Raw genomic sequence first — 23,199 nt, forward strand, 5'->3', positions numbered from 1 at the left:
CTTCCTTTGTTGCAGCCCGAAGCTGTTAGGAGCATCGCTCCAACTGAAGCAGAATGTATTTCAGTCATTCAATAGGCAGAGGCTCTGGACAAGCTCTTCCTATGCACGGGAAAGGTGATGATGTCTCTTGCTGGGCCCCACGCTGGCTGGGCTGGCCCGGGGTTCCCAGTGGCCCTGGCTGCGCTGGCCCGTGTCACTCACTGCCGTCACCCCCACATCTGCTACATCCCCAGATTCTTTGTATGCGTTATTTGTATTTCTTCCTCATTAATTTATTTTAAAGCTTTAATCTGAAATGTCAGTTTCTTGGTGGTGTTGTAGCTGCATGGACAAAGGGTGTTGGGAGCGGCTGCAGCTCCTTGGCACGGGCCTGTGGGCAAACCAGCTCCCTCTGCCCCACGGTTTCATCTTCGCTTGGCAGCCGCCATTTTTTATACAGTTATTTAAGCCTCGACATTTGTAAATATTATTGTTTGCACATTCAAATGCAGTAACCGCGTCTCACGTTGCCTTTCTACATTCTACATTACACTCGCTAGCGCCCGCACCGCCCCCTCCCGCCTCAGCCGCCCGGGGCTGGGGACCCCACGGGCGAGAAGGGCGGGCGGCCCCTTTCTCCTCAGCGGGGGCGCCCCGGCCAGCCCGGCCCAACTCGGGGACCCCTCCTCTGGCCGCAAATCCCCTCGAGCGGGTGTCCCGGGGTGGGGGTCTCCTCACACAAAGCGGGGAACGCCTGCTCTGGCGAGGCGGGGCCGGGCGGGGGCGCTGCAAGCCCCCTTGCGCGCGGTGGCGCAGCCCGCGCCCCCCGCGCCCCCGGCCCGGTGGACTCGCCCGTCCCGCCCGCGCGCTGGAAGCCCCGCCCCCCGCCGGCTGGTTGCTGTGGGGCAGCCATGACGCTCCCGGGGCGCACCGGAAGTACTTCTCGCCCTCGGAAGTGCGCGGCCGGTGGGGAGGTGCGGACCCGGAAGTGTGGCGCGGCGGCACCGAGATGGGATGCGATGGCGGCACCATCCCCAAGCGACACGAGCTGGTCAAGGGGCCCCGCAAAGTGGAGAAGGTTGGAGGGGGCGGCGGGAGCGGCCGGGGACCGCCGGGCCGGCTTTGTGGGCCTGGGCAGGGAGGGAGGCCCCGCGGAGGCCTGGTTGGGCCTGCTCGGCCCGCAGCGCCTGGCAGCGGGCACGGCCCTCCCGGTGCGGGCAGCGCGGGGGGCAGCGCCCTTTGTACGGCGCTGGGCCGGCCCGCGGGTGCTGCCGCAGGGCGACTGTGTCTGTGGCGCTGGTGACAGCTGCAGTGGGGATCTGTGCCCTCTGGAGGGCTTTTTGGACGTCGGCTATTCTGCTGAATGCACGGGGGTTAGGGGCCTCCTTCGCCTGGGGAAGCGGTGTCTGGCAACGCTTTTTGTAGACCATTTAATAGCGTGACCAAGCTATTGGGTCATTTCTGCGTTTCATTTGCTGACATCCTGAATGTTCTTGGGCTCCCTTAGCGTGTTTTAGGATAACGGGTATACAGGGGTATCGCATGCGTGGATGGGTGGATCGTGATTGGGTGAAACCTCACAGCAAGTGGCAGGAGACTGGCAAATTACACTTGCTGATGTGAAACAAGTAAATAAAATCCATTTCCTTCTCACACCTGATTATAAGAGTAGCTGTGAACTTCAGCCTTTTTTTTTTTAATGGCCTAATCTGTTATAAAATTTCATGCTTTTGGTCTGGAGGTTCAGGTAGCATCCTGACATCCTCAGGTTTGCTTTTCTTGTTATTTTGCTCCTTACAGGGAGTCGAAATGGTAGTTGACCCAAGCAGGGGTGAGATGCAGAGCTAAAGAGATGAAGGTAGTGGAGAACGTGTGAAGAGCAGAAACGAATAAAGAGGGAATGGGACAGGTGGAAATGGCAAAAAATGAGAAAACTCAGATTTAGGAAAACAGGTCCCAAGTCCCATGATGCAGAAACATGTTTAATAGATAGAGGCAGACCCTCAGAACTAATAATGTATTTCACTAAATTTTTTTGTTGAAGGTTACCTTTGAGTGCAGAAAGTAGATTTGGTAAGACAGCTGGGGATTTGATTAATGCTTCAGATATTGCTTGACTTTATGTTTGAGTAATTTGCAAATATAAAAGCTGTTTTAAACCCATGAGTATCTTCTTTTTTTTCCCTTTCAGGTTGACAAAAATGCTGAATTAGTGGCAAGGTGGTACTACTGTGCTCTGAGTCAAGAGAAGTTATGTCGGCCAATTGTAGCCTGTGAGCTAGGCAGGTATGAATGCTTCCATATAGACTACTATATTAAAGGCTACTAATCTGTAAATAAAAGGCTGTTATGAGAATCAAATATGATTACTAAAATTTTGTGTTATAGGTTGTATAATAAAGATGCCATCATTGAATTTTTGTTGGAGAAGTCAGCTGATAAGACTCCTATGGAAGCTGCATCACATATCAAGAGCATTAAGGTAAACAGATTGTGTCTAATATTAAATAGTTAAAAATTAACATGAAAATCATGCTACAAAACCTCCATTTGCTGGTTTCTTGCTATATACTAGAAGTGTTAGAAATAGCGAACCATGATGAAAAAAATCTTAGAGAATGTTATTGTGGCTCAAAAATCATTAGTAAACATCTTACGGCTTGCACTTTTATTTTTCAGAATGTAACAGAACTAAACCTTGCAGATAATCCAGCTTGGAGTGGTGATAAAGAGAGTATAAAAGGTGACAAATATGATGACATCCAGTCTGCCCGCTTTATATGCCCTGTGGTGGGATTGGAAATGAATGGAAGACATAGGTCAGTATTTAAGTTTCTGAATTTTGTTTTTAGAAGCAAGTACTGTGCCAAACCAAGTATAAAGCAGGTAAAAACATTTGAATTATGTTGCAAATCATGTACTTACGCAAGCCTTTGCTGGGAGTATTTGCCTTTCTTTCAGGAGGAGGGAGTTCAGGAGACAGTTAAATGTCCATTTTGTATTCAAGAGGAAAGATAAAATGTTAACCCTTTCCTAAGTGAGTTTATATGTATAATAAGTAGATGGCAATGTTTGCAGACAAGAAGTGGCTAAAAGGTGTTTGGGAGCTAAACCATGGGAGGTTGGTATGGGCAAGCAAAGGGAGTTTGGATGAGACCTCCCTTTGTGTCACATCAAGCAATTCTACCTCTCCCTGTGCTAGGATCAGAGTGGAGATGAAATGTATGTCTAATCTAATCTGGTTTTGATTGGTCTAAGGAAGGATGTTTCCTGGCATCCTGGTTTGGGCATGTTTGGCAATTTCTTTTTCTTTGCCTGTTAAGTCTGATGACTGAGAAGAGGCTGCATTCACAGCTTGATAGTTGCAAAGTATTTCTTCCTCCAGACAGTGATTAGCTGGGAGATTGAGGTGGAATTAAAGAGGGAACCTGCCTGAAAAGTAAACCCATTTTTACCAGAGCTACCTGAGCATTTTTTAATTCAGTTGTGAGTGATCGAGAGGAAAGGATTAACAACAGTAGCTCTCAGGAAAGGGAGATCACATGAACCATGTGCATAATTGCTTCGCATAGTCTGGTAGGATCTTCCATGTGGGGGAAGATCCCTGGCTAGTGTCGCTTGTTACAGCTTTGCTGGAGAGCTTGAGTCAGAGTAAATGAAGCCAATAAACCTGGTGGAAGATGGAACTATTCAAATAGTGTAACTTTGTAGTAAAACAGAGTGTGGTGATGGTTCCAGAGAAATGTGTGCCAACCTATAGCAAATGTACAAACACACCTCTAGAGCATCTGTTTTGCAAAGATCCTCTTGAGAGGTTGTCATAAACCTATGCTGAATTATACCAAGGGTGAAATAACAAAATATGTGTTGTGGTTTAATGTGCCCAATGTTTTTCATTCAGTTCTTATATCGTGCAAATTAATAAGGGCCTACTTAAAGGTGCCGATACAAATTCTTGCAGCTAATCAAAGTAAAGAGAAAGTTAGCAGCATCCTCCTAGCCCATTGCAGTATTGTTTCTGTGTTAAATCAGCACTGCACATACCTCTTAGGCACAGGGTTTCTTAAAAACGATTGTATGTCTTTTCTTTGAAGGTTTTGCTTCCTGAGAAACTGTGGTTGTGTGTTCTCTGAACGTGCTCTCAAAGAAATTAAATCAGAAGTTTGTCACAAGGTGAGTTTTTTTTCAGCTTAGTAGTAGTGGAGTCACATATGACCTCCACAGATGGATATATAGATATGGGTCCATACATGTGTGTATATATATAAACAAGTGCATTCACATCCACTATTGTAAAGTGGGGTTTCTTTTATCTAAATGTGCAAATTGAAATTGAACTTGTAAGAGTTCTGTTCCATGATGGCCTGAAGTAATTCTGTGTGGCCTTTTTTTAATAAAAAATGTGTTTCGAAGTAGTTGTAAAAATGATACTTTTGTTCTCAGAGACAGTTTGATTTTTCAACTACTTCATAAATTCATTTTTTCCAGTATTTGGTTATAATTTCAGTTTTAAAAAGGGTGATTTGTTTTGTTTGAGGTTTTGGATATTTGGTTTGGTTGATGGTTTTTTACCTAAATGCATGTGGTGTTGTTTTATCAGTGTCTACTCTGTGTTTAAACTGATTACGTTTTCAGGTTACGATTTGACCCCTGTATTTTTAAAGGACATTTGCTGTTGTCTTTTTTTTGGGGGGAAGGGCAACTCTTCATAGAATTTTCAGCAATTACATGAATTACTGTAGAAAATATTGATGCCACTTCCTTTTACAGTGCTGGTTTGATCTTATTATATAGGTTTCTTTGTAACTAGGGGAAAAGATGAAAGTTGCAAATACTCTCTTTTTTTCCTATCACTCTTTTTATTATCAGTGAGATTTGTGGTGATAGTTGCTACATTTAGGCAGGGCTATCTTTCACCAGACACCCTGATACTGGATAAAACATACAGTATACTTGTGTTAAACCAGACCTGTGAAGGAAAAAGTTTCTCAGTAAGTTGTTGCAGGTGACGTGGAATATTGTTAGGTTTAGCCTCATGTTGCTGCACTCAGTGCTGCTTTTGTTCTATAGAACACTGGTTTAGTCCTAGCAGCTTTGTTTTCCTGTTTGCAGATACTAGTTTATTTTTCATGAGTTTTTTTTGTTTGCATCTGAATTTTTGTTGATGGATGAATGTAGCTTAATTATTAAATGCAGGAATGAGATGTTTTGTCCATGGCTTGGCCAGTCTGATGATCAGTTTTTTATAACTAAATGAATCCTGCATGGATTTATTTTAATAATCATTATTTAGCATAGCCTCATATTTGCATGCAGCTGTTTTCACATACATGTGAATTCTTCACAATATTCAGAAGGATGCTTCTAGAAACAATGCAGTGGATATAATATAATCTAGTCATCTTTTCATTATTTGATTTTGGTGCACAAAGACAATGATAACCAACTGAAGGAACATGGTTTAGTCCACATTTCCATTGATTACTGTTGAAGAGTGATTTTTTTTAGATTTTTGGGTACATACCAGTAATGTTCTTGTTCTGTATTCAGAATCAAGAAGGGGACAAGAACCCTTCTAAATAGGGTCATGGGGAACTGGTTGCCACGCTTTCTGGTAGCTAGCAGGTTTTTTTATATCTGAAGTGCTAATTAGCAGCATTCCCCCAGCACATTGTATCTTTGTGCAGCAATGGGACATATAGTAGAATGAGCTAGAGCTAATGAAGAAGAAGGAAAAAAAAAAAAAGGAAGTGTTGTACATATGCTAGGATTAGAAATATTTTATTAATAATTTTTTATTAATAAATATAATCCTCTTCTGATGCATGCTCTTTTAAAACACAAAAAATTGTAAGTACAGAGTGTTGTAGATCGCCATACATAGGTTTCTACTGATGCTAACTGCTGTATTTTAAGAATTACAATACATTTTTTGAACCAAAATCCAACCTATGAGATCCATGTGGAGCATGTTTGGGTTTTTTTCATGGCCTTGCCACCCCCGGTCTGCTAGTGTGTGCCCAGCCCTGCGTGTCCCTGCCACTTCTATGTGTGCAATCTGTGTGTGGGAGGTGTTGTTATGTGACTTTGGAAACTGACATGATGAGAGTAGTTCAAAAAGAGTAATTCTGTATTTGCTTGTTTATGCTGTGTATTCAGTCTCTCTTTTCAGCTAGCGAATCTGTGTTTTCACTTCATCCCAGGGGATGAGGTTTACAGCATGGATGTAAATTGGAAAAGTGTAAATCTGGGAACTGTGTGGCAGTTCTCTTCCTTGCTACTGTGAAATTCAAGAAAGCTCTTTCAAAACAAGCTATTTTTGTGTATTAATTTCACCTGTGAGCTTACAGAGCAGTCTTGATAGTCTGCTAAATTGTAAACAGCAACGGTTTCCCAAAGGACTTTGACAAACAGATGCTGTAATGATGCAGCAAAAACATTTGCCAGAGAATACAGGTATCCAGCAGCCCAAACAACAGTTCTGCAGTCCTCACCATCAGGCTCATATACTTTAAACTAGATAATTGGAACTAGATAATATGCATATATATACATGCTATAAGAGGCATATCACAGAATATTGTGTTTCATGAAACTAGGAAGTTGCTTTCCTGTGCTCCAGAGCAGAGGGTTGCTTCCTTCCAGACCTTCTGGCTTGGCTCGTGGGGATGCTTACCACTTTGTGGGAAGCCCAACAGACAGTTGTCTCACTGCTCAGTTTTCTTTTCAGTTTTTTTCTGTTGCAGCTCATACAAGAAATAGAGCAATCTGTTTTCCCAGTGATATGCAGGTCATGAAGTAAATGCTTAGGAAAAAACCTGAATACATATGCAAGTTTTGTCTAATTCAAGGAAATGGAAAACACCAAGATGAAGAACTCTGCATGCCTTGGTTTATCTTGACAGTACTTGCTGTAGTACTAGATTTGAAAGGCTTTATGGAGTGTAGGTACAGGGAGGATGAAGCAGACTTTCTATCAGAGTTCTCTTTCAAAAAAACATATTTTGCCTCAATAGAAACTTTACCTGAAGAACTGACAATATTAAATTCATGTATTTATCTGCTTTTACTGGTATCGTTAAAAGGACTAGTGGTGCTAGGGGAAGGCACAAGCATGTGAGAGGAAACTGTCATGGATTGAAGGACTTTATTAAGGTAACTGATTAACGTGTGAGGCATTTTTCTAAGTGACTTCCCTTCCTTGAAAGTAAGTTGTTTTTTCTTGCTTCACATCTTGAAGCCTTCAGTATGCTGCTACTGAAGTTAAAAAACAACATTAAACTGTGAAAACTCTTAAGGCAAACAGTCAGGCACTGCAGCAGTGTTGAGAGAGGGATTGTTTCTTATTGCCTGAATGGTCAATGCTTTGAACTGTCTTGTCAAAATATAAAACTTCCTGGCCAAAGATTATTTTTTTTTTGGAAGAGCAATGAGAATTTTTTTAGTGGTGATTTACATTGGAGAGCAAGCTTGTTAGATGAAGTGCTTGGGACAATTTTTGAAGCTTCTAAATACTTAGACTGAAAAGAGTTGAAAAAGAGCTTTGTCTAAAACAGAGCAATTTATGAATACATATAAAACTTGTAATACCTTTTTGCACAGAAGTGTCTTTTGTTTGAGCCAGATTTTTGAGGATTTATACAGTAAGAAGAGAAAATTTAAACTATCAGTACTAAGTCACATGCTAAAATGTGCAGGATAGGACCTTCAGTCAGCAGGAAAAGGAACAACTTTGCTTCCAGATAATGGAGTTTGGTGATGTGTATTCTGTAGCAGAAGCCCTGAAGATGAAGAGCTTTCTGCTGCCTTCTGCTTCCTGTTCTTCTGGAAGAATTCTATGTGACATGGAAGTTGTCAGTTTAAAATTTGCACTTTTGAATGTTGTCACCTATTGTTAACAGACTACTAAAATTAAAAGAACAAGCAAGATTTTCTAATAACTGTTTTTGTATTTGATGGGATCGTGAAGGTTGTAAATTAGTGCTGATCTGTGTTGGTCTGTAGATTTCAGTGGGCCCAAAATTATTAATATTTTGGAACTTCTGTTCTAACTGGCTTTGTGGTCCTTGCATGGACGATCTTTGGTGTCTGCTTGTTTGGAAGCCTGCTATTTGCCAAAAATTATGCTTTTAGAAATGATGGAATAAAAGAACTACCTAGCAGTGTATACATCTATTTAACCTCACTTTTGCAGGGGTTTGAAAAATATACTGTTACCAATTTTTCATGTTGACTCTCCTGTCTTAAGACGTTACTATGGTGTAATAGTATGCTAGAGGTAGTTTGGAAACAGGGTAGTAGTTGTTGAATCTATGGTGGAAGTCCTTCCGGGAGTTACTGTGGGAGTTAAGGACAAGATTACTTCTTTAAAATTTAATTTCTTGTATCGCTTTAAAATTTATTTTGGCATTGTTTTCAGAGTCAACAGACTTTTAATACACACTTGAAATAATATCCTAACTATTAAAGTCTGTGCCATATAAAAACACTTAACCAAATGTTTAACTTAGATATAGAGCTATTGACCATGTGCCTCAGGCTTTTTGAAACAGAGATTACACGTAAGTCTGTTAGATATGTGTGTAGTACGTTATAGGGCGTCATGTTCCCTTGAACAGGGTCACTTTGGCACCGTATGCTCTTAGATCAACAGTCACCAAAGGTTAGTAACATCAATTGCTTATATCTAAAAGTTATGATTGATCTGTTCACAATGTGATAATGTGTACAAAACTTAATGGATGCTTATTATGTATGTTTAAATGCTTTCAGATTTCACAGCTTTGTTATTTAATTTTTTACTGTTGTTAGAAGTAAAATCAAGAATATAATGTGGTCATGGTCACTCAGCATAATTAATAGAATACTGTTTCTTAATGATTGAGAATGGGGTGGTTTAATTATGATTTTCCTGGGGGGTTTATTTATGTGAAGTCTTGTTTAAAATACGAAATCCTTTAAGGAAGGAGGATCATGCTCCAGTGACTTTCCTCTGTTGACATGGGTAAAATCATACCTAAATTGTATTTTAAGAGGGCTTTTTGTGCAGATTTATTTTCCCTTTGTCTGGTTCAGTTTCTGCAAAACAAGCACATGCTATGCAGCACCGTGCTATTGAATTTTTCCTTTTAACTCAATTCAGAAGTGATACACAACAATTGTTCTGTGTGATGGTGGTAGAAGGTGAAAGCTACGTACTGGATTTACTGCAATAACCATAACAAGGAATGTTCCATTCACACTTTAGAAGACAACATGGCGTGAATAAGTGCTGGTAGTGCCCTACAATGCATTGGGTGTGGTTTGGAGAAAAATTAATTATGAATATTGCTATGATTAATACATGCCAGAGACCCATTAGCTTCAGTAATGGTTTTCAGAGGGACTCTCAAAAAGCTCAGTGTGAACATGCTATATGGCTTTTTTTTTTTTACTTCCCTCCATAAAAAAGCACCTCTAGCAATATTTAGCCACAAAATCAGTCCCTGATTATATGTGAAACTGAGTACAGACCTTTGGGTTGAGTTTGTAAGTTTTTGTAAATAAATAGGGACCAGCTGGTCGTCCTTTAGGTTAAAGTTCATTTGAAAGAAATGTTTCCAAGAAACTCATGTGGGAAAATGAGCAGTACAGTTCCAGGAACCTGGAAGTAAGTTTGTAGTAAGAAACTCTCATGTTCTGTTGTTGGGTCATTTGTTGATTCATTTGATTTTTCAGAAAAATGTTTAATCTGTAAGTCAGTTTTCTTGTAAAAACTGAGTGATATTTTGGATGTATATTGAAGCTTCATCTAAATTGCTCCTAGACAGTTATTTATAATCTGTATGTTCTAATCAAATGAGCTTACAAGTGACAAGATATATCTTATTAGTTCCTATCAGAGTTTATGCAAAATAATTGGGAGTTTATTTGGATTTACTGGAATGAAATTTCCATCTGCATTCTTGCCAAAATACTTCTAAAGGAGGATGAACAGTTTGAAATTACTTCCTACAATTCAGGTTTCTCCTAGTCTCTTTCTGTCAGTAGCACCTAACTAAACACCTTTGGAGACAAGGTGTAGAGATGGCCTTGCAAGACCTTTAATCCCATGGAAGAGTTGTCATATTGTATGAAAGACCACCACCTACATCCTCTCTGTTTCCTTATATTCTCTCAATCTTTTTTGGTTGCACAAGTGAAATGATTAATTTAAGAGTCCTGAAGACTAAAGAGCAGCTCTTGCCTGGAAAAGGGCTGGATCATTTTTTTTTTTTTTTATTACTGTTCCCTGGTTTTGCCTGTGTTGTGTGTTGAAAGCCCCTTCCTTACTGTAGACCAGCAAGTACTGCATTTGTTCTGCAGTGTTTGGGAAATGAGATGCTTGTCTTGGTTGCTGTTAGGTTTTATCTCCAGTTGCTGCAGACTGTTGCAAGGTTCAGGAAAGTTTTGTTTCCCTCGGGCAGGTACACTGGGATTGAAACATGGCTTTTTGCTCAGTTTTCCTTTGTTTCCTGGCTTCAAATTCCCCATGTCTCCTTGCTCAAAACTCCTGCAGAGACTCAGAAACAGGGATTTGAAGGTAAACGTGCATTGCAGAATCCCTACTACTGTTACTGGCGCGCACACACTTTTCATTAGGAGCAAATCCTGAGTAGGGCAAGAGTGATGTTGCCATGCTACACAATGAAATTAGAGATGCAGCTGGCCATGAAGAAGAAAACCAAACCAACCAAACAAAAAAACAAACAATAACAAAACCCCAGTGAAACAGCCTGTGTCTGAAACTGGTTGTCACTTGCTTATCTACAAGCTCTGAAACTTTAGCATGAACTTAACTATTCAAAATAATCTACTTTGTAAGACATACAGTAGACATGACTTTTAATTTGTGCTCTTCATATTTTATCTTTTGTTTAGTCATTGCTTCCATTTCATTATTTTCATACCAGTTAATCCTTTTCTTGGCTGCAGACATGAGGAATATATATTTTTCCAGTTAATCAAGTCACTTAAAGGATTATGAACTTCCCCCTTGTCTTCACTAAGTTACAGATCTAGACATGTCATTTTCTCTGAGAATTAACCCATTAGCAGTTGTTGCTTTTTACCTTACTGTAATAAATAAAACCTGTTTATTTCACTGGCAGTCTGGTAGTACAGTATTGTGCTTACCCTCATGCTGTAATACACAGAGTGAAGTCTATGGCTAAAAATGTTACCTGTTTCTGTCAGTATTTTGAACATTTGTTTACATGTTAGTTAAGCTCAAACATTCAGCTTCATGTTGAAGTAGTTCTCTTCCTGAAAGCGCCAGTCATCTTCGATCGGGACTTCTGCCTGGTGCAGTACTTTAAGCCTGTAGCGTCTCTCTAGGCAGTCCATAACAAGTGGGTATGTTGCAGGCTCAAATTTGTTGGCAAACAAATGAGGTGACTCAATAATCCACTGCAAATCCCCTAGTCCATAGACACAAATGTCTCTGATGTAATGACCTGCAAAGACAAATGGAAGGATCTGAAAGCAGCAGAAGGTTGAACAGTTGAATCTAATTGAAAAAAATTAGATTCGTTCTGTAGCGTTACTAACAAAAGTTATCTTTTGATTTCACATTTCCGTGATGCTCTATGTATCTGGAGGATAATGCTAAATTTTAAACATCAAGGCAAGGGTTTGGGTTTGTATTTTACACAAATGGATAGACATTGCCTCTAGCTGCTTCACTGACACAGTGTTCTGCTTAATATTGTGTCTTGTAGTTGGGCACGCTGAAGTTCTGATCTGCTTCTGTTTGAGATGCTCGTTTAATCATGCAGTACTTCACTGTGCTGAGTTTATGCCGTTACATACTCAAATTTTTTTTGCAGGCTTTCCATGTGGTCAGCACTATTCTCCTTTTTTATGATAGTTCAAATTGAAGAGGTTTAACCCAATGTTGGTGGCAAACATGCATGTCAAGTAAACCCCTCCTCTTCACTGAAAACTGATCAGTAAAGTTCATGCATTGGTAGTTGGAGGTTGAAAGAACAGTTGTCAGTGTATGGATACTGTGATTAGCTTTGCAATAATATATCAGAAGCTATTTAGGTTGGATACCCAGGAGTAATTTAGTAGGGTGGCTTGCTGTTTTATTTGATACTTTCAAAATAAAATATATATGACCACTGAGACACAGTTAATAGCTAGTTAAAAGCATCATATGTAATTTGGAATTAATGCTAGTCAGTGAATCAAATTTGAGTTCATGATCAAAATTCTTGTTACCTTTACAGCCTTTGTGTGTGGTTCCTTCTTGATCTTTCCATTTAATGGCTCTTATGTTTCCTTCCCAGTCTGCATTGGGTGTTGCCCCTGGAGCATCTTTAAAAACATAAAGTTCTGATAAGACACCTTTCTACTTACCACTTACTTTTTAAATGTAGCCACGTTAAGTATTTATTTACAGATGTTTACATCATAAGAATAGACATCATTCTCAGTTTTGTTGCTTTTTTTGTTCCTTGCGAACATGAGCTTCATGCAGCAAAAATATTTACTTCTTTTAAGCAATATTTTTCTAGCCTTGTAGCTAATGGTGTGCACTATAGAAAGTACTTCTCTGGTGTCAAACTTTATTTCTCAGCCATCAGGAAATGTGACTTTCTGAAAGGGCAGCATCAAGGCTGAAGAAATGACCATACTTATGCAATGCAGTGCAGTTAAGTGGTGGTGTTAAGCTCGGAACTAGAGCTTGCTAGCTTTCTCTGTTGGAGACCTTACAATGCTGTTGGTCCAGGGATTATTCATAGCAGAAATAACATACATCTTACCATTTAAACGATTCAGTGTGACCCAGTAGTGTTCATCCGGACTGTACGTGTCTCTTGACCATTCAAGCAACTCTTTCGCACGTGCATCAGTCAATGCAAACTCTACAAATTCCTTAGTGAGTATGTAATAGGCACTACCAAAATATATTGTCAGATTATATGGAGGTTTAGCTTTTATATTCTTTGTTGGATACACGTATGATATTCCAGAATGTACATATTCTTTGTAACTAACCTGTGTCCTGTGTTTCATATGAAGTGGCTGGACCACCCCAGGAGTCATATTTTTACCATTCCATTTACTTTTGATGTATTGTATAATGTCTTTGTTAGTTTTAATGGGATAATCTTGACCACATAGATTAATAACGTAATTCCACCGAATTTTGGAATGAACTAGATCTCTCATGCAATTAATGTCAGCTTGTAATCTTGAAAATCCTGCATAAACAACATTTTCTCTTTTTGAGGAAATAAAAATATTTTCAAAGCAATTAATGATGTTTTGTACAGCAGCTCTATAATCTTTTGGTGATTTTTCATCAACATGTATGCAGTAAATATTCTGAGGCATATAAATAGCTCTTAGTAGCTTTACAAACATTTCCAGCTCCTTGTGAATTGTGATAATGTATGCCAGTGAGAAATTTCCTTCTTCATCTGACAGTGGTCTTGTGATAAAATGCAGAGTCTTCAAAACCATGGAGCAGTTGCATGAAGTCTGAACACAGCTGAGTGTTTCAGGTTGGTAGGTACTCTGACAAAAGTTTCCCATTTTAAAGGCAGCTGTTTTCCCCATAAAAATAGCTGAACAAAGTTCATCCGGGTAAAACCCACATTCTGCTTTATTTGCATGAAACTTCTGTTCATTTGGCTCTTCAGAAAGCATATCCTTTAGGTAGATGAAAGTACAGATGAATGTACAGACAGCAATGCACGCTAAAAATCCTGATTTTGATGCATCAAGTGGGTTCATCTTTTATTTTCCAGATACTGTCTTCTCATCATAGTTTAATGAAGCATTCAAATTATCTGAAAGGAAAAGTGAGAGAAAGAGAGGGAGAGAACCTTTTGAACTTTTTTTTTTTTTTTAATAGTTGACATGTTAGTGATGCATTTATACATGTTGAGATTACCCTCCGGTTACCAGGAGGAACTCTGTGTGTGCCCATGCTCATGTTGCAGAGTACTCAGCCACCAGAAATGGTACATGCAGAGCTGTGAAACAGTCTTTCTAGGATAAAAAAAAAAAATGATCCAAAGAACCAAAAATGGCTTTGTACACTTCATTACTTGAGCAAGGGGGTCCTAGCCCATCGGATAGATGCTTTTCTACTTGAAGGCAATGCATGCCAGTAGGTGAGTCCAGTGCCATAGGCTGATCGGGGGTTAGCTTTAGAATAGGGAAGGGCTGTGAGCACTGTGTGCTAAGGGACAGTTGCTGGTGAGATTTCTTTAAGGCCTGGGAAACCTTAAGTTCTGCTAGAGAACCAGAATTCAGTAAATTAGCAGGAAATTTATTAAAGAAACAAAAGGAAGAGACTGAAATGTAAGCCATGAAATACACCAGGTTTTATGCTTATAAAGTCAGCAAATGTTTCTGTATCTTTGAGAGATTGTTTTTCTCTGACATCTCTGTGTTAGTGCTTTGGAGAACAGAACATGTAGACAACACTCATTTATTGTTTTTAGCATATGTGCATGTCCTGAGAGAAGTACACTACCGCCAATATTAGCATTCAGAGAGAACTATGTAATTTATATCAGTATTGGCATAGTTTTCCCATTGAGTTTTTCTTATGTATACCTTGTTGAAGACTCGGAAGAAGAAGAGTGCAGCACTCCTGAATCCCACAGCAATTATGTGAAGTCTTTATCCTTGAAGCATTTGGTATAGAACTTCTAGAGAAAATACCAGGGGTGAGGGAATGGCCTATCAACTGCCATTAAGCCTAATAGTTAAATAAATACTTTTAAAATTTTAAATAGAATTATTTTTCTCTTATTAATTTGTTTTTAATAAAATTTGTATTTCACCTGTAAATATTCCACGGTTCACAGCTGTCAGCATAACATATTTGGTTTTACATAGGAACAGAGAACAAGCAAATTTTTATAAAGATAAGTCTCTTTATAGGAATGCTGTTGTGGTTAGAAGGCTCTAAGTTTTCATTAGAAAGAAGTGGAAAATACTTTTTTAAATGAAAATTCAGTATACATCTGTCTTAGAAGCTTGAAAATAAAGAAGACATTAAAGTAGAAATGGAGCATAGAATTTAAAAAGCATTAAGAATACAGCATTTGAACCAAGAGAATGGATATTCTATATTACCACAATTTTAAAATCTTACTAGGCTGTTGGGAAATAATGTATTTACCTTGTTGTCCTTACTGGTATGCAGTGGATTTCATGTTGGAAGAATACCTCTTTTCCACTTAGCATTGCAGAAAGTGGAGCTTTATGTTAGGTGGAGGTTTCATCCATTTTGCTTGTATGTTCTGTCAGCAGTGCTCTTCAGTCTGCATTGAATGCACAGGCCAAAGGAAAACATCAGGAAATTGGGTCCCGGAACATACTTTTTCTTTACAGCTCCTAAGGGATACATTTACTGGGTAAACAAACTTGACGTGAGTCTCTCATCCATTTGAATGAAAAACTTGAGCAAATTAAATCCATGTCAACCTTCCAATATTGTGCAGAAAGGAGGAGAAAGGGAACACCACTGAAAGGTGAAAGCTAGGATTTTCAGAAATACGTCAGTGCTGTAGCCTTCTGCCAGCTGACTGCCAGAGCTGAGAATAGATTTGCATAAAGCCTGTTACGGACCCAATAGCACAGGTTGGAGAGGAGTGTCTGTTAGGGAAGCACTGATCTTTGTGGACCTGGAGTCAGAAAAACTGTTTTGTTGTGAATGAGTAATTAAAGGAAGAGATTGAGGTTGCTCTGAATTAGGGAATGTGATGAGATCTCTATGGTATGTCACAGGCAAGATTTGTTCTGGACATAAGAATTACACTGAAGACACTGGGCAGCTATAGAAATAATTAGACTTTATACCTGCTTAGAATATAAAACATCTGTACAGAATGAGTGCACCTGGTCAGGTTTTTTCCTTAAATACATCTTTGTGGACAGGTTGCAAAGGATAGTTCCCTGGGGAACCTGTTTCTTTCATACACTTAAGTGCTCATTGCCCTTCAAATAACAGCTTCCAGGGATGTTTCGGGTGGTGAAGTGTTTACTATGGATTTTTTCCTATTGAACTGTATGGCATATAGAAACTATATTTTATATGGCAGTGTAAAAGTACACAAACACCCCATTATCAGGTAAGAAGAAACAATTCCTTCTCCAGCGTTAATGTGTTTCTGGGGAGTGACTAAATGATGAAATCTTGCCTGTGAGAACATCTTTCTGCCTGAGGGTTTATTATAGCATGAAAGCATTGGCTTTCTGTTAGTGTTTTACCAGATTTAGAGCTAGAATTGCAGCTACTAGGCCCACTGTCTATGAAATTTGCCACTTGGAAGAATCCTCTATCCCCTATGCCGTTGTCTGCTGTCAAGGACTATGCTACTGTATTTCCTCCTGCCCTTCAAGAGCAAGATGCCATACTGCTGAGAAGATGCACTGTCCCAGCATAACTCAATCTGTGACTATCTTGCCTTTTAGTTTTATTATGCAAGAGTGCCATTATAGGTATTTGTTGTTATCAGAATCTCTCTCTAAAGCTCAAGCTTTTCTATGTTATGGATAAGTTTTCTAAATCTAGAGCATGAAGTTGTCTTTAGAAGTGTTGAGAGTAGTGTTTGATGTTCTTCAAAAACCAACTTGTTTGTATGGATTTCAAGCACCTTTGTGGCTGCTTTTGTGGATATTGCTTCCCACAAAATTGTTGTTGTAAGCCTAAACTCCTCCATCTTAATTGAAAATGTAAGCTCTAGAGGCAAGTGGAATTATGTTTATGCCTGAAAATGAGCCTATGAAATATCATCTCAGTTCATCAAGACTCCATTAGCTATATACTTTGCTGTGCATTTTGTAGGACAAATCATTTTACAGTTCACTGCTCCTTCCTGCCGTGGTATTTGGGGCTGCAACATTGCACCTGTAAGTATTCTGTTTTGTCTGTACTCTGTCTTTGCTTAATATTAAAGTCTAGATTTAATTTAGTTTGTATGACTTCATAATGCAGTGAAACAAATTCCTTGGGATTACTTCATCTTCTAATAAAATGGTTAAAAGGTATTGACTCCTTATTTCCAAATCTTTTTATGTCTGTTCTTTGTCTGAAGGGTGCTTGTGCAGGCATTAGTGTAGACATTGTATAAACAAGTGAACGCTAATGTAGTCCTTTAAAAACTTAACATTAAAATTGGCGCTTTTTACTTTGCTTGGCTTTTTTGCTTAAGCCTGGGTACGTATGCGGAGTCTGCTTCTGTGCTGTAACACGCATCCAATAAAGAAAAAATGTCTTCTTCAAACCCAGTTAATACTGGCTTAAAAAAAATTAAATCATTCTTTAAAATATTGCATTGGCATTTACTGATACATATTCAACAGATTTACAGAGGTTTAACTGTTCATCTTTGTTATTTTTCCTGTTTTCCTGTTAGCTTTTTTCCTTGTGTGTTTGACCTCGTAGTAATTTAAAACAAATACTGTGAAAGCTATTTAAACCCTCAAGTTACAGGGCTGTAAAAAGGTAAAGTTGTTCGCAACAGAACATAACAAATAGTCATAAGTATTGTGATTTTTATAATACAAACAACAGTAATGACCTCCATCCTACTGTACATTGATGACAAAGTAAAACAAACAAAAAAATTAACCTTTTTGCCGTTTTGAGTATTTTTTTAATTGAAATGGTCTTTTGAAGTGAAAGTATTTGTCACGTTACAAAAACTGGGTTGTGTTTTAATCAAGGAAAAGCAAAAATCTGAAGTCCTACAATCTGATTTATTCAGTCTTACCTTGTACAAAATTAGCCAGGAGACGGCAGCATAATAAAAATAAATGGGGAGTCCCATTGTCCTTCAGCAGCGTTCAGACAGCGTTCTTCCTTCTGTCGCTTGTGTGGAGATCTCGCGTAAGGGAAAGGGCTTAAACATTAACGTGCATGTTTTCATTTAAGACTTCATCTGGCTTCCCGCACTGCTTAGCATATTTATTCTGCAGTAATGCTGTTTGGCTTCGGAAACGTCCTCTGCTTCACAGCACTGAGAGCAAACTTGCCCTTCTCCAAATTCTGGTGCCGCTCTTTCGAGACAGCCTTTAAAGGGCTGAAATCAGACTTTCAAATATGTAGAGTACATTGCTGATGATTATAAATAGTATTGCTTTACCTCAGAGGCTTTAACCTCTGCACTGCTAACGGAGCATGCTGGATGGTGAGAACTGGAAAGGAAACCAACCCTCTCCTCCTCCCCCTCCTCCCCCTCCTCCCCCAGTTCTTAACTGTTTGCCTGCTGAAACTTTCCAATTCGCAGCAAATTAAGTGTAGTAAAGAATTGCCTCTCGTCATTTCTAGTAGCTGGAAGCTTAGAAGACAATAAATGAAGTATCTCCTTATGCAACTGAGTGTTTACTGTGTTAGTACTTCTATAAAGGTTCTCGGGGTGTTTAATAAGTAAAAAGTTGGCAGCTTAAGTTTACTGCAATTAGGAAGCTTTGGGGTTCTAGAAATGCGTAAGAAGGCTGGTGTGTTTTGGACACGTTCAAATAAAAGTAACATGTTGATCAGAAAGAAAGGAAACTTCAAAGTAAATTAGGGCACAGCTGCAGGTATGGCAGATGCAAAATTATCATTGGCTTTAAGGGAAGCTCTGGAACAGAGGCTTCTGCTTGGATAGTATTTTTGTAGTAGGTGCTACAACTTCTGAGTGAAACTTCACATTCTGTGTATTAGTATGTAGGAGACTTTTCCCTCTTTCCCAAGTTGTCATTTACTCTTTGACCCACTCGTGTGTCTGAGTAGGGTGGCAATGTCAAAAATCGTGTTCATCAAATCTTATGCTACTGAACCTTTAATGATTAAACCTCTGGAAGAGTATGTCTTAAAACGTGTTTCAATTAACTGTTACAAGAGACAGTAATCTTAATACAGGAGCTTGCGTGGCTGGTGAATGGACGGTGGTATGGTCCTTGGTTGAATATGATGTTCAATCCTCTCTCTAAATCCCACCCTGTTTAGAGGGACAGTCAGGTTGTGGTCATACAGGTTCCATAATCTGGTGGGAATTGGTTTAGAAAAGTATTTGTGTTTTTATACGTTTCCTAGTAATAGTCATATATAGGACTGCAGGAGTTAACTTACTGTTTATACTTTGAGAAAGAGGTTTCAGGTTTTTTACAAGATGTTAAGCTGTACATTGATGTAAACATTTAGATATGAAAATATATTTGCCTGTTGTTTATTTGGTTTATATTAAGACTGGATGTAGTCATGGATGAAACTGTATCTTAGATACTGTACCAATAAAAAAAAAATTAATCACTGTCAAAAGTAACTTACAGCAAGAAAATAAGATATAACCATTGTCTTACATAGCTGAAACTTAAGAAGAAACTGTAAACTTCAGAATTCAGGAAATCATCTTAAACTAAGATTTTATTATTACTGCAAAAAACTTCTTGTATTCTATTCTCTAAGAAACTATCCTACCGTATTAAAATGTCGTGAAATTTAGGTGGTCTTTATTATTTGAAAAAGTAATTTTGCAATTTCTTTTACTAGTTTAAGTTGAACTTATTATATTTATGCCTAAGCTAGCATGTCTTTTACAGGTCATAACACCTTTACAGTTTTATCATTTTAAGTCTTTGGATTGGTTTTGGGTTTTTGTGAAGTTGATTTTTGTGTGTGTATGTACGTGTATACACATGGCATATGTAGGGCACGTAAATTTGTAAGACTTTTATCATACCCTTTATATAATTCCTTAATGCAAGCATATTAAGCTATTTAGATACAAAGTTTTGAACACGCTTTTGTAATTGGACTCTGAAAGGGCTTTTAGACAAAAATCACGCAGCTTGTCCAGCATCTCCTTCAGTTGACGTCCCACTCCTCTTTAATTACGGATTGCATTTTGCATTCAGATCTGCAAGCTGCTATTCTAATGCTTTTGTCTGTTTCAAAATAGTTTTCAAGTTCAGTCTCATTTAGGAATTTCTTCTATTCAACATGCTGCAAAGACATTAAGGAACTATGGGAAGTACCTTCATAGGTATTTAAAGTCCCAATATAAACGAGGTAAAGCAAGAGAGACCCTGTGATATCATAAAATAAACATCTGCCCCAGAAAACCTTAATCTGGAGGAATAATCTTTCTGAATTTGCAAAACAGAAGTTCCTTTCTGCTTTTTATCTCAGCATTTCAAAATGTTAAGATAATTTTTTTCCCTTTTTTGCATGAAGGAATATCGAGCTTTTTAAAAAATAAGAATTAAAGCTTTGCATCCAACAGTACTGACAATTAAAAAATGTTTGATGCTTATGTATGATGCAACAACAACTCATACCTACAGGAGTTAGTGGAACCTGGGGAGGTGCAGTTGGTGCTGTGCCTGTAACTTGCTGTACTTGAAGTATGTTTGGAAAGGTGTGGTCTCTAATGTAATCTGGTTGTTGTCACGGCAAAAAATTTTCTGTTTCAGTGAATGGAAAGAGGATGCTGTCTTTATTTCTGTGTTTCTTTTAAATACTTCTCATTTTAGAACAGTTCCACCCGCGTTTTCCAGATGGGAACCTGGATTTGCTTGCTTTTTCAAAATGCAACATTTATTGAAATTAAAGTCATTTGACATAAACTTCTACTTGGAGGAAATGTCCACTTATTTTTGGATGCTTAATAGAACGTGTTTTCAAAGATTATTGCAGAAATTACTTTTTTAAATCGCTAGCCTGTAGAAGGGTGCTGGCCTTTCATGCTGTACTCGGAAAACACCCCACTAGAAATGAACGTGTGGGGCTTCTTTAGAATCAAGACAGCTGCCAGTTGCTCCTACCTCGGTATGAAGGCTGATAGTCTGTCTTGGTTTTCTGGAATTCTCACTTGCAGGTGTCGGAGATCATACCAGGCTGGTATTTCTAACGCTAGCCCATTGAGTAGCAATGGAAAAATTTGGGCTACTCACCTGTTTCTTGTGTGTAACTTATTATTCTGCCTAACTTACTTAATATGCATCTCTATAACCCTTACTTCTCCTTCATAGTCTCTCTGACCACTTGTATTCAGATTCATTTTTTTAAAACTGTGTCCATCACTTGAACTGACTGTAGTCAAAGTACTGTCCGTATGTCCTTTCATTTCTTTAATTCCTACTGCAAATAAATGAGTAACCTTTCTAAACCTTTGTTTAGAAAACTGAGGAGTAATGACAGAGGCAGGATTATAAACTAATCTTGCAGATTAACAGAAAGCTTCTGGATTTAACAAAATAACAAAAAAGGAAATTGAGATCTTGCAAAAGAAAACATCATGGTCAATGCACTGGCTTCTTCAAATGATTGAAAATGTGCACAGTGAAACATCTGTGTCTTCAACCAGAAAACAAATGTGGAATTACATGAAGCACATTACATGCATTATCCAGATTAATTTATAAACATACTTTGTAACTTGGTAGTATTTAATAAATCAGATGAAGGACAGTGAGATGGCAAGGCTGGGTTAATGCATAATAGTGATGCTTTTATGACCCCTTTTTATCCCCATAGTCATTAAAAAAATAAATATTAATAATAATTCAAACAAAACAGGTTTTCATGTCTAGCTGTTGGGAAGAAAAATTCCATGGTACTGTCTGGTCTACACGTGGAAGAGTAACACCTTTGGTGTTCCTAGACAGTGTAAAAGGACTGCTTCTATCAGCTGTTGTTTCTTGTATTATTAAGTTGAAAGACAAATTCTAGAGCAGCATAACGCTTAGATGTTAATCAAATGCATTCATAACTAAAAAAAATCAGAAAGTATTGTAGTGTTTTGGGTTTTAGCTATGGGGTTCTGAAAACTGAGTAGATTCCAGTTAGGACTACTTTGTTTAATCTAGTCACTGCATTTTATGCCAGTCAAACAAGGAACTCATGAATAGAAAATACAGAATGGGGCCTTTTCTTTAAAGCAAATAAAGAATTAGTTAAGAGTGTTTTTTATAAGGGACTGATAGTGAAATAAAGATGCAATTTCCATAGCCCTATTGCATGGAATAGGGCTTTGAAGATCAAAATACTTGTGTATTTCTGAAATTTGTTTAGAATTTACTGGGCAGATTGATATGCAAGCTGCTTTTAAATGTGGTTATCAAAAGTTCGTGATTCACTAGTAAAGATGAGTGTTCTTTTTGTGAGGAGGGATGCTGTCAATCAGTATTATTTTGCTTTGTGGTAAAATCTACTGAGACTTTCCCTTTGATGTTTTAAGAGAAGGTGTATTAGACTGAAAGAGAAGGAACTATTGACAAAGATGCAGTGGCAAGGGGAAGGGTTGGAGAGCTTAAACACAGTATTAATTCTAACAAAGGTTCGCCAGCATAAAGATTTTGAAAAAAATACTAGTTCTGTCCCTTTTATTTTTATTCTTTTTCCTTGAAGTGTGGTGTTCCCTTTCAAGAGGAAGATGTGATTGTCCTTAATGGTAATAAAGAAGATGTGGAAGTATTGAAGAAAAGGATGGAGGATAGAAGACTTAAAAGTAAATTAGAAAAGGTAGTATTTTTATACATTGTTTAAAACAAAACTGAAAGAATTCTTGTCTGTAATGCAATATACTCTTAGATTGCATAGCTTTCTCTGCTAGTCTTTATGCAGACAGAAGGATTTACTCAGTAAGCTGTGCTGTATTTCAGTGCTGCTTCTAAAAGTGATGAGATTGTGTGCATATTTTTGCTAATAGCATATTGAAGTTGTATGTACTGAAACTTTCTTTTGACTAGCAGGAAGTGCATAGTCCTCTGGAAGTCGCAGAATTCAATCCTGTGGGTAAAATGGACAGTGTGCCAGCAATACTTGAGGTTTTTCTTGAAACAAAGAACTTCTGTTAGTTAATTCCAGTAACGAGCAAAACCTTCCCTGTATTTCACATGGTAGTTCCTGATGGCAGGTTATTATTCTTTTGATCTCCCAAGTGAACTCTGGCCACTGTCAGAAACACAGTATTGGTGTAAGACTGCTGTTTGGAAATTTTGTTATGTTGTGTGGTTCTTACAGCCCTGAGTGATTACTGGTGATGCTAATTCCCACCATACTGTTGAGGTCACATATTTTATTATTTTTTATCTGGCCAGGCAAAGTGCCATGGAAGTAAATCATTGCAGTCGTCACAGTACTGTGTACTGCTGCTCTGTGAAGTAGTAGTTGCTCTGCAGTACTGTACAGTCAAATTGCAGTTCTGCATATGGCACTTTTTTCAGCATTGCTGGTTTTTTTCT

At 38.5% G+C, this 23,199-nt stretch overlaps 2 protein-coding genes across 5 annotated transcripts in view; one reads left to right on the forward strand and one right to left on the reverse strand.

Annotated features, from left to right (window-relative positions):
- Positions 1–904: 904 nt before the first annotated feature.
- RTF2 (replication termination factor 2) overlaps positions 905–23,199 on the forward strand; it is a 28,853-nt gene continuing 6,558 nt past the window's right edge. Inside the window, exons 1-6 of one of the 2 annotated variants that reach the window (XM_056353439.1) lie at positions 905–1,057; positions 2,171–2,265; positions 2,368–2,461; positions 2,659–2,798; positions 4,074–4,152; positions 22,364–22,477. In XM_056353439.1, coding sequence (XP_056209414.1) covers positions 989–1,057; positions 2,171–2,265; positions 2,368–2,461; positions 2,659–2,798; positions 4,074–4,152; positions 22,364–22,477 — 591 coding nt within the window. In that variant the 5' untranslated portion in view covers positions 905–988. The remainder of the gene's footprint in view (positions 1,058–2,170; positions 2,266–2,367; positions 2,462–2,658; positions 2,799–4,073; positions 4,153–22,363; positions 22,478–23,199) is intronic. The other variant, XM_056353440.1, reaches the window with a different exon arrangement.
- LOC130155781 (beta-1,3-galactosyl-O-glycosyl-glycoprotein beta-1,6-N-acetylglucosaminyltransferase 7-like) lies at positions 10,826–18,352 on the reverse strand. 3 transcript variants are annotated; one of them, XM_056353436.1, is made up of 6 exons: positions 17,742–18,352; positions 15,146–15,360; positions 14,575–14,669; positions 12,768–13,799; positions 12,223–12,318; positions 10,826–11,453 (listed from the first exon to the last, which is right to left on the reverse strand). In XM_056353436.1, exons 4-6 carry the CDS (start codon positions 13,741–13,743, stop codon positions 11,227–11,229), a joined length of 1,299 nt encoding a protein of 432 aa, XP_056209411.1. In that variant the 5' UTR covers positions 13,744–13,799; positions 14,575–14,669; positions 15,146–15,360; positions 17,742–18,352; the 3' UTR covers positions 10,826–11,226. The 3 variants fall into 3 exon arrangements, with proteins under 3 accessions (XP_056209411.1, XP_056209413.1, XP_056209410.1); XM_056353438.1 differs by lacking the exon at positions 14,575–14,669 and having other exon boundaries at positions 15,146–15,287; positions 17,742–18,349; XM_056353435.1 differs by lacking the exon at positions 14,575–14,669 and having other exon boundaries at positions 17,742–18,349.

This window comes from Falco biarmicus, chromosome 10 (genome assembly GCF_023638135.1).
Source record: "Falco biarmicus isolate bFalBia1 chromosome 10, bFalBia1.pri, whole genome shotgun sequence".
Classification (NCBI taxonomy): Eukaryota; Metazoa; Chordata; class Aves; order Falconiformes; family Falconidae; genus Falco; species Falco biarmicus.

Bases quoted from the DNA above. Each gene is read 5' to 3' on its own strand.
- LOC130155781 (XM_056353436.1), bottom strand. From the start codon at position 13,743: ATGAACCCACTTGATGCATCAAAATCAGGATTTTTAGCGTGCATTGCT. The intron at 12,319-12,767 runs GTAAGATGTATG...ATGTTTTTAAAG, and splicing joins CACACTGAATCGTTTAAATG to ATGCTCCAGGGGCAACACCC. The intron at 11,454-12,222 runs GTAACAAGAATT...TTGTCTTTGCAG, and splicing joins CACACACAAAGGCTGTAAAG to GTCATTACATCAGAGACATT.